Source organism: Anabas testudineus, chromosome 4, assembly GCF_900324465.2.
Source record: "Anabas testudineus chromosome 4, fAnaTes1.2, whole genome shotgun sequence".
Taxonomy (NCBI): domain Eukaryota; kingdom Metazoa; phylum Chordata; class Actinopteri; order Anabantiformes; family Anabantidae; genus Anabas; species Anabas testudineus.
The window spans coordinates 4,129,335-4,143,924 of NC_046613.1; the positions used below are offsets into that span (position 1 = coordinate 4,129,335).

The 14,590-nt window shown below is 39.8% G+C and overlaps 1 protein-coding gene across 1 annotated transcript in view; it reads left to right on the forward strand.

The window, feature by feature from the left end:
• Nucleotides 1-14,590, forward strand: part of tgfbr3 (transforming growth factor, beta receptor III) — a 62,096-nt gene that overhangs the window by 28,184 nt on the left and 19,322 nt on the right. The window contains exons 4-7 of the mRNA XM_026345065.2: nt 2,517-2,654; nt 10,717-10,900; nt 12,761-12,923; nt 13,355-13,502. Coding sequence (XP_026200850.1) covers nt 2,517-2,654; nt 10,717-10,900; nt 12,761-12,923; nt 13,355-13,502 — 633 coding nt within the window. The remainder of the gene's footprint in view (nt 1-2,516; nt 2,655-10,716; nt 10,901-12,760; nt 12,924-13,354; nt 13,503-14,590) is intronic.

Here is a 14,590-nt window from a genome sequence, read left to right on the forward strand (position 1 = left end):
AGGTGACTCACGTCTTCTGGAAATGTTTCTGTCTGGGTTTAAAATTCCTCATCCTTTACAACTCTCTCTCTCAGTCTCATTCTTCTTCTGCCTCACTCTTCCATCTCTCTAAGCCAGGGCCTCAAAGCCAAGCCAGGTATGATTATATCTTGGTTGTTGTTACTCTCAGGGGAGTGATGCACATGCTTTTTCCAGAGTCTGAACTAAGCACATATGCAAAAAAAGAGAGCAGCAGCACATCTCAGATGTGTTTGTTTGGATCACTATCCTGTTTGCCTCATAGTGACTGTTCAGTAATTTCTTCCATTTTTGTGTTTCAAAGGTTTTTTTATGGACCACATAACTAAATTCTCATATTTATCTTGTTCTCCCAGAGGGCTTAAATCTGTGGAGGACTGATAAAGTTAAACACTGATCGTGTTCGTTCTGTCTGTGCTGTCAGTGTTTCTGGTTGAATTAAATCTTTTTGAGGAAGAAACTTGTCACCTAGTGCAGTGGCTGCGTAATGTTTTTCAAATAGTTTTTGGACAACAAAAATATAAGGATTCCTTCCATCTGCCATTTCAGCAGTAATAAAGTATACAGTATATAATATTTAAATTTAATCATGGCCATCCAAAGTGGGCACTTAAAACTGACAACATAATTATGACAAATGATGGTTTGTCATATCTTAAAGTGTGGATCGGACTGATGACCTGTATTGATACTGTTGACGGCTGTGTTCTGTAGCTGCTTGAGCTTGGATCAACTTCAAACACCGTCTAGATGAGCTGCTCCATAGCTTTTAGCTTTAAGCTGAATATTAACATGCTCCAGTTTAACTGGAAGGTTCAGAATACCATTCACTATCCACCAGCTCTTAGTCATTTATATTAATGAGCCTGCTAAGTGAACCTGAACTGAATCACTGCTCTTGTCTCTTATAACAACAAAAAGACACAGTCAGCATTGTTTCTTCACTATCTTGGCATAAATAGTACAGACAGCTGCCTGCAAACAGCATAATAACTAGACTGCAGATTAGTGGAAGTACTGTAATGTGGTTAATTTCTGGAATTATCACTATTAAACTACATCTGACTCCATTTGCGATTTGCTGGGGATTGTTTAGCTGATGAAAAAAGTGTTTAGTTTTTATAAATGTAAGCCCTGCTCCCCACATATGAAAATATATTGAGTATGTTCAGTCTTTTTGGTGGCTTCAGGACGCATAACCGATGGCTATATAAGTGGTTTATGTAGGTGGTTACACAAATCAGTCAAAAAGCACACAGTATTGATTGTAGGTATGATTTGTATTAACTGAAAGAAAGTGGGTGTAAGGGTAGCAGAAATGCAGCATACCAGAAACACAGTAATGGTCTCCAACTGATCTCCGTCTTCATAATTTACAAGCCATAACCACACCAAAGCAAATTATACCTATGAACGTTATCTACAGCTTTTCATTGTTCTAACTTGTTCAGATGCTGTTAATATTAAACTGTCAACTCATTTTTACCATCTCCACTGTCGTAATTATAGACTTTTTGTTCCATTATTAGATGCAGTTGAAGCACAAAGGCTGTATTTATTGCAAAAAGCAAAGGCCAATATTTTTGCAAGCTGTGACTGATTAAGTTACTGTAGGGGTCGTTGCATAATGTGAATCCTTGTGGGTTGAGTTAGTGATATACAGACTTTAACTGCTGACACAGGATGGGTCTAATATGATTAGTCTGGGAATACAGATGTGAGGAAGACTCATCATACCCTACCCAAGTTTGTAACTAAGCTTAAGAGAACAACTGAGTAATGTCATTCTATATCAACTATAGATTTAGATTTAAAAGTTAGAGTAGATGATCTGTGCCTGATCCGTACCCGAGATGAGTTGCGGTTGAGTGAACCACCTGACTACATTTGGTCCAAATGATCCGAAGTCTCACTGGAAACACTAAAACAGCAGCTTAGCTCCCAAAACATCACATTTGTTTTCCCCCGTCTCACCAACAGACTGTGAAAATCTATTTTAATGGCAGTCTGAGAACCATAGCTGCATGATCTAGAGATGGTAACAGAGGGCCGCCACTTGCTTTTTTTTTTCCTCTGTTAACAAAGACGCCACTGTGTGAAAGTTCAGATCCCACCGAGGCTACATATCAGAGCTAAGCAAGCTCCTTTTAGGGAAAACACAGCACGCCGTCTTTGTGAGTTTATCAGCAAAGTGAGTACATAAACAACCACAAAGTGTGATTAACAGAACAATCTGCAGTATTATAGAGCTAAAATTACAAATAGTAACCGTTTGTGCCTGATATATTTGGTTATATTAAAGTGAAAACAAGAGAATCATTTATATCATTTACATTTATATGGTGTAGCTATGCAGAGTGGGATCAAATGATGTACTAAGTGATCATGTAGTGAATTTTCACTGTTTTCCTTTTATCTCTTTCTCAGTATACTAATACTGTTTTGCCATTGTCCGATATTCGCTCATATGACTTCAATCTGTCTTTTTGCCTTACCAGGTTGAGCTACATCTGAAGCCCATCCAGTCTCTGCTACACCATCAGAAGCCCTTGGTCTTTGTGCTCAGCTCCCCCCAACCACTGATCTGGAAGATCAAGACAGAGAACCTGGCCATGGGCATCAAACGTACCTTTCATGTGAGTCCAGCATCACTGAAAGCCTTTAAATCCTACTTCCTAATACTTCATTTCCTCACTGGCTAAACTTTATTCCTGTTTCAGTAGCCTTCTTCTTTAAGTAAAATATTTAAAGTAATGTATATTTGCGCACTCCGGCAGTGATTTCCCATATAAATGGTTTAGTTTTGACTGTACACATACACAGTCATTGTAGTGAATCTTTGTAAATCCCTAAATCGATGTTTCAGTTGCGACACCTTTGTGCTCGTCTCAGAACTCTGCAGATCAATTAACAACATTAATTATCATATGATTGTAAAATGAAGTACAATTAGTACAAGTTTTATTAATATGTTAACAGTTTTATTGAATTATACAGTACGTAACTGTCATTATTTAGCCACATTTAAACAGTATCACTCCCTCACATGACAGTGCAGCATATATTTATCTAAAAATGTGAAATGTGCGTTGTCAGCTTTATTCACACTCACACAACCACAGGACTGTATCCCCACTGCCTCCCTCCCTCCTTCCCTCCTCTGAGCACTCCTGTTGATAGCTTGGCAGCTGTTCAGATTAGACAGGGCGTATCCATATATCACAAAAACTCTAACAACAGGAATGTGTGATAGCAAACACAAAACCACTAAAACTCTGTTTAGGAATGCTATCTATCCTCTTACCTACTGCCATTTGCTGAAATTTGCTGTAAGTACAGTAGATTGCCGCATTTGGGGCCCAGTCTGCATTTGGAGAAAGTGTTCTAAATTTTACCAAGACACTCGTCTTTGATCTATTTTAGCCACAAGTAATTACAGGGCAAGGTCACATTGAATTGGTCTTATTTTCACAGGACTCTTTTGAATAAGATGTTTCAAAGACACTTCCATGTTGATCTTTTCATTGTAATGCTGTCACATTCAAAAATGTATCCTAACAAGATCTCAATTAGAAGGTATTCAAAAAATTAGCAAACTGTATTTTTCACACCATCTGTTCAAAGGTTTGCAAACATTATCTAAAATAAGCCACCAAAAGTTACTGATCATGCCATTTCAAGTAAGGCTGTAGCAACAAAGCTAATATGCTGTACTGCTTGTGTACTTTAAAGAATGTGTTTTTATTTTCACTCAAATGTTAACAGAACCTGAAGTTGACAGCTATTTCAAAATAACTTTATAAAAGTTTGTATTAATACCAGACTGGGGAGAAGACAAGGAGAAGGAAGAGAATATGTTTTGGTGAGGGGTATCTCAGTTTAGTTGGAGGCAGATCCCCTGGAGATCTAGCCATTTTTAGTAAAGGTACCAGGGGGCCATGCTGGGAAACTCTATAAAGACATTTAAAAATGGACTGCTTCAGTGCCCTTGTTCAAAACTTGTGGATCACATGAGAAAATTGTAGCAAAATGAGACCTACAGAGCGTTGTTGCTCAACTATACTACACTGCTATGAAAGCCTTTTCTTTGCCTTACTATGCTCTGAAGGCTTTCCTGTGTTTTAGGCGTTCCAGAAGTAATCTTTTCAATTGTATGTTAACACCACAGCATTCGGCAAGAATGCAGCATCAGGTACACAGATTATTTCCATATGTGGTCGAGTGTTTAAATGCTTACTTCTCATGGGCTAAACATCCTGCCATGAAAGCCAGTGTGACAAGAAGAAGGATATACATGGGTTGCACAATCCTTGCATTAAACAATGGCTTGTCTACACACATTTTACTGGAGACTTACCCTAACATTAACCTTACCGTTATATTACCCTAATCTTAACCGAGTCATCAATGTCCCTGGAGTGTGACGTTGTAAACAGGTTTGGAATTATCAGTATAACAAAAGCAACACACACACACACACACACACACACACACACACACACACACACACATATAGGGGTGGCTGTGGCTCAATAGGTAGAGCAGTTGACTGCCAATCACAGGATTGGTGGTTTGATTCCCGGCTGCCACGTCACATGCCAAAGTGTCCTTGGGCAAGATACTGAACCCCTAGTTGCCCCCGGTGAGTCAGGTCAGCTGCATAGCAGCTCTGCCATCGGTGTGTGAATGTGTGTGTGCTTGTGTGTGTGAATGGGTGAATGAGAAGCAGTGTAAAGCGCTTTGAGTACCAGCTAGGTAGAAAAGCGCTATATAAGTGCAGAACATTTACCATTTACCATTTACACACACAATATAATATAATTTTCTTGTGCAACTAGGGTCACAGCTTGAAGACATGAGGTCTGGGTGCCAAGTGCTTTTTAGAAATATTGTTTCCTGTAGTGATGTAAATGTTTTCATGTCAAAAGAAACTGATGCTTTTCATGGAGTACATCTGGCCTGCCTCTGTTTTCTTAAACTGTGTGGCCAGTGGGATGGATGTATCTGTGGACACCATCAGGACAGTATCACAGTAAATGTCTCCCCTTGTCAGTGGTGGCTGACAGAAAACAGCTGACAACTATCATTAAATCCTTGAGATAGAGCTGTTCCAGTATATCTTGTGATGTAGGCCATCAGTGATTTTGCAGAATTAGCAGTTTTACTTGACCTCATCTTGTAAGATAGGTGTCCACATTAGACAAATATGTATTTTCATGTTAATTTACAGTAGCTATATAGTCTTAGCTGTTTATTTGTATCAGTATAAAAATATACAACCACAGACAAAACTTAGTTTTTAGCTTCCTTTGTTTATTTTGCCTATGCAGTCAGACAAAGCTAAACTAATGGTTTTGACTGACTGCAGGGCCCCTTCTAAATTAAGTGTTAAGTATTTTTGTGTTTGAGTGACAGCACAGAGCCCTCTGGCAGTGTATGCTGTTGGTATCTCAGCCACCAGCCTGAATGCACTCCTCTGGCTACAACCCAGAGGAATCCCAGATGCTGCACCGCTTCTCAGGTTCTTTCCACTGTGACATGACACTTAACATGCCATGAAACGTAAATGCCAGACAACATCTTGCTGGGAGAATAATTGCCAGCTTTTTTTTAATTGTTATGGTTCCCTCTTTTCACAAAACTTGAATAAGTTGTAAATGAACTGCTGCCACACCTGTCGAGCATTTTTGACGGCACATAATGTAGTTTACAGTGGTGATGATAAATTCGAACATCTTTGAAACAACTGCTGTAAAAAAAGAAGAATTGGCATTTCCAGGTAGTCACCATCGATTTTTGTGTACTATCGACAGATTTCATCAGTTGTAGCTAATGTTCGTTCCATGGTTCGGTAAATGCATTCAAAACACCAGGATTTTTCACATTTCAAGCTCACGTGTTTTAACTATCAAATATGCACACAGTGGCTGCTTATTCCAAGTCTATTATAAATGTAGAAGAGGTGTAAATTAAGGAGCAACAAATCAAAAATTGTTTAAATGAATATTAACATATATACATTACATGTACAGAGACATATCATCAGCAAATATTAGTTCTGTCTTCCAATTGCAATTTGTGTTTAAAAGTTTATTCATTTAAAAGGATAATTAATCATTAGAAAGACCTTTTGCAGTTATGTTAACACAGCTGAAAATGTATCTTTTCATGAAAACAGTAATTTATATTTGACTAGTGTACACTACCAGTCAAAGGTCTCTAGTCACATTAGAAAACCCCATGTATAGCTCTTCATCGTGTGGTGAAATCCAATGCTTGCCAGGTCTGCTGTACCTACCTAAAGTTGATTAGACAATCATTTCAGCAAAGGGGTGTAGCACTCAGTCAGTGAAATTAATAAAAGTTAGGGATATTGCCAGTTCCAACACATTTGGATTTGCACCTCTCAGGTGGAGATGAGAAATGTTGAGTATCAGAGGAACTGGTTTTGGGATTAACACTTCAGAACAGAAACTCATTGCCAGACCCCTCACCTCGCCTTTCCATCTGAGGTGCTGTTTCCTGGGGCTAACTGGACTCTGAATCAAGCCTGCCAGTCCTTGTTTTCTATTTCCAGTGCTCTGGGCTTTGCAGACACAGATGGGCTGCCTGGAAAGGCTTCAGAGATGTTGAGTACACTGTTGCTGTTGGCCACTGGACCCTGCTGGCTTTTAAAATGCCAGAATCTAGACTTTTGTTGTAAGACATGTTCTCTACAGTACTCCTTGTCAATCAGCAGCAGGCAGGAGTTATCATGGGCTTAAAATGACATTAAATGTGAATACTGAACTCAGGCCAAATTGTTTTCTACCAAGGGACATTAGGATTTGAAGTGAGCTGTGTTGACTTAGTGGCCATATGTATATATTTCTCTTTGGGGGTTATGGGAGGAGAGCTGTCCTGCATCTCTGTGTGAAAGGCTTCATCTGGAGTAAATGTTTTATGACTCTTGATGCAGCTACACTGTAAAGTTTTTCTCTTGGTTTGTGCTCCCTTTTATTTGTTTGCCAAGCTTTTGCTTTTTTACTCCTGTATTTCTTTCATTAATTAAAGGCGTGTAGTATGAGCACTCTCCTCAATGTAATTGTTCATGGAAAACATGGGTAGCCACTATTGGTTTTTATTTGGAGTCAGGAACGGCAGAGGAACGCTCCAGAGTGGCGCTGAGACATATGGTATTGTTTTCTCCACAACAGCGCCTGCCAGTTCACAGAAACACACGCACATCTGCAGCGAGCAGCGCGATTAGCTCCCTGTATCTCATCAAGAAAGAGAAGATGAAATCAGCCACAAAAGCATTTATCACATTAATATCACCAGAGAGTTATTGCATGCTCATATTATCTATCAACCCTTTCTGCACTTTCCATCTCCCTCCTCTGTTTGCAACACCTCTTAATTTCCAAACAGCCTTTTGTGATTTCCCAGGCTCAGAGCGTTGCTTGGTGAGAACGCAGTGGAGGATTAGAGCTCTGTGATAATTGATCTCAAACATTTGGCATGCCTTCTCCTTTTTACTGCACATATGGCCATAATATGTTGATACTTATAGGCAGAAAGGGCAGGAAATATACTGCTATAGGTTGCTGGTCCAAATCAAGCAGTACTTGCAGATGTCCCTCTATCACAATAGTCAGTGAAGAAAATGCTATGTATAATTTAAAACTAGATTAGAATATACCTATATACCTATAAACATATGCCACACTGTCAACATAGATTTTATATTATTGAAGTCAACAGTTGTCAGTTGAGTTATTAATGTAACATACATAACTGCAATTACATTACAAACATGAAAGCACAAGTTCCAGTCCTTTGGTATGTAGATAACCTTCTCCTCTACATTCTTTGTTTGCTCTCATGAGCCAAATGTGAGATTCCTCTTAATTTAAACTGACAATGGATTTCTTACTAAGAGGTGAGTTTTTTTGTCATATATTGAGGCTGTGCTTTACATGGTAGTGTGCTGCTGTTTGCCGTTTAGAAGAACGAGAGCTTTGCTGCACTCATTGGTCCTGACACAAACATGAATTCAACAAAAGGATTCTGTTTCATCTAAAAATTGCTGATGTGAGTGTAAACAAAAGTGATATATTAGAGTGCTCTATGCTTCTAGTTTAAGTATAAGTGAATCCGACTTTTAGCATTGTAATAGTTTTCTTTGAATCATGTTTCTTTAAGGTTTTTTAATTCTGTGAGCCCATTAGCAACAAAAGCAACACGGGTGTGTTTTGAATTGTGTGAGTATTGAGTGGCAACTAATGTAAATAGTATGAACTACAGTGTATTCATATTTATTTATTCTACTTAGACCCAAGACAGAAAGTGGTCTTTTTGGTCTGTCAGTTGGGCACGCAAAAGGGAGAGAGAGAAAGAGAGAGAGCGAGTTTGTTAAAGCCCAGAGTGGCCCAGAGTCCCTCACTTCCCTGTTTCAAATTCCTGAGGTTTTCAGTGCTCTGGAAGGCCTGGAGCTAATTTGGCTTTCAGGCTTTCCCCTCTAATTCTTTGTGACTAATTACAGTCATATTCACGCAATTAAACTGATAAACTCTGCTGAGTTTGGCGAAGAGAACCCAGCCCCTCCTTGTTGGCTCAGGGCACCACATCTCTCCTCCTTACCACCTTTTCTGTTTTCCTTCTCATTGTAGTAAATACAGTAAAAATAAAGTCAACCTAAATTCTTCGACAGTGTCTGTCTCCTCAGCCTCAGTATTTACTGCCTCTGGTGACAATGCCAGGAACATCGAGAGGAACGTCCAGAGGTCAGACAGATGTTGAGCATGAGGGGATCTGAATAGTTATGTCTGACAAACCTAAACACCCCGAAGGGATATTATTCTATTACCATTAAAGCATAATCACAATTTAGGGACAACTTCAAAACATTGTCACAAAGAAGTGGTCTTAAGCAGTCATCCTGGATTTAAATGGATCTAATATTTTAATTGGGTTTTCCAGCCCTACATTGGCTTACACATACAAATAGGATACCTAGGGACAAAGAATAATAAGCGTGGAAATAAAATGAGGTAGGCTGTCTAGACTGTGCACTCATTTGGATGTTCGGTAGGTTTTCAGCACATGTGAATGTTTATCTCTCTGAAAAGAAGCATATGGAGTGAGGTCCATGAAGTGCCAAAGGGGTGGTGCCTCCTACATAAATAGGGCTAGGCCAGGTTCCCTGTCAAACACAAATCAGAATTTCTTTGCCCTCCATATTTTTAAGACTGCTCCCTAAATTATGTAATTTTTGTCACTGTTTTACAGATGGACTAAGTACAGCAACCAGCTACCATTTATAATATCACTTCACTGTAGTATGCAGTAATAAAAGGGTTTGGACAGTAAAATGTGCAGAAAGTTAATTTCTGGTAATGGATGCAAAGACACTGGCAACAAAAGTACGTGAACTGTTTGAAATGATAAAATACTGCATCAAGCAATTTTCTTGCAATTTTCTTGCTGCATCACCCATCTACTGAGTTTCAGCTTGCTGACAGACGGCTTCATGATGGTATACACGCCAGTATGCATGTGTGCCCTTTTTATACCATGTGTAATCCTGTATTTTGAATTTTAAATTAGTCTGTGTCATTGACTCAACAGCAACTTCCTCCTGTTGTTGTCCTTGAAATTACTTTGTAACCCACTACCAGTTTTATGCAACTCAAAAGATCTTTCTTTGTGAGGCATGGTTCCAGCAAATGATGATTATTTTAAATAATTCATGTTCGATTGTTTTCCTTAGTCAAAATAGCTCTAACCTATGTCTCAAATCTTTTTGTTTCATTAGTCTCCAGGTTTTGCCCACTCGTGATCCCACCTGTCTTTTGATGATGTCATATATAACAAAAATATTGGCAAGAACAATGGTTAATCTGTTATTAGCTTAAAAAGACGCCTTCGTTCAGAATTGTAACTTCAATGACGATCTGACCACATTTAGGTAAACCTGTGCATATATGTAAGTCATTTCAAAGGTTTTGCTTGCCGTTTGTTGCCACTGCATGTTTTTACTTGAGTGGTTTAAACCCTAGGATTTTTAGCATATGTGTATGAATGACCACCTACTGTCTTCCTAGCCACCTACTGACCGTTTCTCTTTCTGTCTTTGCCAAGTATTTGTGTCTTCTCTGCTAGCCCTTGTGGTGATTTTGTAGCAAACCTGCACATTTGTGATGACGCACTACAACACAGTAAACTGTATAAACACTGGAAACCAGACACGTTATTGTGCAGAGGGAACATGTATGAAAATATGTACTGCATATTTGTAGAAGCTTTGAAATAGTGGTTGGGATGGAGTGTGAGGAATGGGTTTTACCAGTGTTTAGAGAGGAGGTTCAATTTTGGAAAGCCTGGGCTCTTTTTCAGTCTGCCTGCAGGTCCTTTAGGATGAGTGTAGTTGATATGACTTTTATGAGCGTATCGTTCTCAAAATGGGTCATTCTTGGCTGAAGTCTTGATGTTACACTGTTAAGCTAAATACAAAATATTTGATTTGAAGGCAGGCTGCTATTACTCAAAGGGTTCAACTGAAATAGATGGTGGACACCACTTAAGCTGAACACGCTGAAGAAAACATGCAGTCATCGCCCCTGTATTTTGGCATTAATAGTACTATCATATTGTATAAAGCTGAAATAACAGCACCTCCTTTGTCCTCTAACACTTTTGTCTTTTCTCCTCCTCAAGGTATCTGAGGGCTCTGAGGTCCACTTTCAGCCGGGAAACTTCTCCCTCACCTGCCAGGTCCAGAAGGAGACTCTTCCCCACGGCAATGAGCACCTCCTCAACTGGGCCCAGAAGAAGTTCAAGGCAGTCACCTCTTTCTCTGAGCTCAGGATGACTCAAGACATCTACATCAAAGTCGGAGAAGGTGTGCACTAGATTCGCAAAAAATTCCCAAACATAGCTCTAGTCTCCAAGGCACGCCTCCCTGTTCCCCTTCAGCTCTCATAACTTTACTTAGCTTTTGTGTTTGAGCCTTGGCTAAAGGTTTACATGTACAGCTCTGGAAAAAGAATTTCTCTCCCTCAGCAAGCCTTCACCCTTTCACACTATTTATCAGGCTACCTTTGGTAATTTTAGGTTGTGGCTGCTTATACCCTTAAGACATGTTGTACTCTGAAATGTAAAGAAAGCACAGGAAGATAATTCTTTTTTTTAGGTTTATGGTCAATGCATGTAGTACACTAGATGATTTTACACACAATTGTGTATATGCTTTACAGAGCTAATGATTATTGCTAAATTGAAAAAATACATTGCATTAATTGCAGTGCTTCTTCTGTTTGTGCGTGTGTGTGTGTGTGTTTGATGTGTGAAGGCAATTTAAATCTAGGGAAAGAATATCAGACTACACCACTAACAATGTAAAATACTAAATAGAAAAGTAATAACACAGAAGCGCAGAAATTGTAAATATAAAAATAAATAAGAATAAAAAGTGCTGCATGTAATGATAGACAAAAAATTTAATGACCTCTTGTGGAGGGCATACATGGTTTGACCAGATGTCAGTAGAAAAAAACTTAGTTAAGCAGGGGATAGATCGTGCCTTTCCAGTATTTTATATGTTTTATTATCAAGTAAGATAACGACAGAGTGATTCTGAGGTGAAAAAGCACTGGGGGATTCTCATGGGAGACTATGATTGATGTTCACAGATGTTGAAGCAGAGGGCTTTGCGATTCTTCATTCCCTACTGGCTGGTATACAGTGAACAGTCAGCACGTCCAAGTTCACAATGCATCAGCTCTCAGACAGGACATCTTGTTTTTAATGAGCATCTTTTGCCACATGGAAATAAGCAAACCCATGTCTGGAGTGAAATAATGGTTCCACTTCTGCCTTTGATAAGTTCTCTCTCTGTTTTTTTTTAGTTGCAGTTTAGAGCTGTGTGGTTGTTAAGTCTTGAACACTTTGAGACTACGGTTTGGCAAAAGCCCAAAGTGCCATGATGTTTACTTCCAGCAAAGAGCTGTAGATTTCCAATTCTTCACATCTTCAGTAGTGTTTCATAAAGATGGACACATTCCCACTCTGCTTCCTACGTACGGCTGAACTCAAGGTTGCTTTACAGCTCTTTAAAGTACCACCAGAGGAAGGTGCCAACCTTCAGTTTACACTTTGTCCAAAGCTCTGTTTGCCAAATAAGGAAGGATCTGTCTTGTGCTTCCTCTGAGTACTAAGAAAGGGCTTAACTTCATAATCTGATGCTTCTTTACAGCTCAGTTCACACATTTCTGAACAGTTGTGAAAGTGAAGGAAAAAACATTAGAGGGTTTGAATAAATGTGTTTATGAATATTATTGTCCTGTTATTGTGTAGGAATTCTGGTAAAATATCTAGCTTAACTTTCCCACGTAAAATGAAAAGAAATATTTCCCTGTTGTTAGTGTGATAGGAAGACAGGTCATGCCAAGAAGGGCACCTCATCCAAGAAGGGGCTGGGCACCGCTGCATTTAGATGAGAGACAATGCGAATACCAGATGCATGAAAACTGTTCTCAGCTGGAACAGCTGGGTCAAAGCAAACATAAGGCCTACTGAAGTCTCTGTGAGCAGGACATTGAATTCCTCCCAGAAGCAGGGGGTACTGTTCTGCAGCTGACCTCAAGCTCTGAACTCTCTGTGGTGAAGAGATAACAAAAAAATCTGTATTTCTCCTTTGGGAGATCAAAATAGCCTTACAGAACCCCCCTGACCAGAAACGCAAACATCTCTCCACTTTCAGATGCAGTATTTTCTGACACCTGCAAGATTGATACTAAGTTCTTGTCTCTGAACTACCTGGGTGGGTATGTGGAGCCACAAGCATCAAAGGGTTGTGTCCTGTCTGGACCTGACAAAGACCAAGAAGTCCACATCATTGAGCTCCAAGCACCCAACTCCAGCAGGTGAGCAGCCAAAGCAGTCAAAATCCAAGAATACATGTTGTCATAGTTTATTTCTGAGGTCAAGATTCTCTCACTAATCTCTGCGGAGTTTGTCTTGGATGGGAACTAACATGAGTGCCGGTTCTTTTGAGAAAGATATTTCATAACTTGGTCTCAAAGTCCAGGTTGCCAGATAATCTCCTCACTCCCCCAGTGGAGTAATTATTCTGTACACCCAAAAGACCACAAATCTGGGAACGTGTTGGTAGCTGAGCTGTATCTAACTATAACGCTATCTGTTCTGTAGTGCATATGTCTGCATTTCTTTTTCGGGGAGTGCGTCCAGCTTTTTAATTAGTTGGCCAGACAAAGAAGGCACAACAGCACTATGTTGATCTAACCATCCAAAATTCTTCTTCTCTCTCTCTCTCTCTCTCTCTCCGTCTATGCAGCGCTTTCCAGGTGGATGTCATAGTGGATCTACGGCCTATGGAGAATGATGCCCCGCTGCATCGTGACGTTGTCTTACTGCTCAAGTGCGCTAAGTCTGTCAACTGGGTCATTAAAACCCACAGTGTGATTGGCAAGCTGGATGTGCTGGTAAGCTGGCTGCATGACAACAGACAAAAGCTTTCCATCCAGAGATGTCTTTTTTTTTCCTTTACAGACTTCACCACTGAGACTTGACATAGTTTTATCACACATCACAGTGGATTACAAGTCATGACATAGACAGGAATGTCATCACTTTCCAAGAGTGACCAAAGAATTTGTCACACCTGAATGTGTGTGTTGAATCTGCGCCTGGTCCCCCACTCCAGGGTGGAGGGTGGAGGGTGGAGATAACAGGTTCGGAGGAACTGTGAAATTTCATTGCGGCAGCTCCAGGGATTGTCATCACATTCAGACAGCCAAGATCAGGAGTGGTGGGGTATCACATATTTTCAAGGCCAAGGCTACTGCAGCACTTTTAGCTGCAAATAGAGTCTGAGCTGCTTACCATCAGCCACAATGTGAGTTATGAGCAATGCCTGCTTCAGGCACTTTTTTTAAGCTGCAAGCTGCTAGGACCTCCTCACCACAAACAAAAGACAAACACTAGCTAATAACTGCAATATATCAGAGTGCCCTTTACTTGGAAATATAGTTACATGCACATCAATACTGGAAATGAGTATACAGTTTTAGAATTAAATCTTCATTAGTGTTGCTCCAGTTTTTCAGGGCCCTAGGAGCTTTAAGAATATGACACCTATGTACACTTTGGATGAATAGTTTAACTGTAGATCATTTTGATAGGGGGCTGGCACATGTCCAAACACTTTAACTACTCTGGGAATACTATTATAAAAAATAAAAAAAACTTTCTGGAACATACATTTAGTGCAGTAAAACCAACAGAAACTCACCAGTATACTAGATTTCCTCCTAACACATTGAATTTCTGCTAAGCCTCGTGACATATTGGAACACACTTTACTGTGGCAGAGCCATGTTACCCATACTTTAACTGTAGTCAAGTGTTCTGTTAGCCCTGTATGTAGATTTTCGGTGGATTTGTGCAGGAGGTTCCACAGTATGTTTCCTCTGTGTAATGCTGATACTTCTACAGCGCTACTGTAGCCATGATGCTGCACTTTTGCCAACCACGGTGCGTTTGTACAGCTGCCTGGCCACAGTTGCTCAGT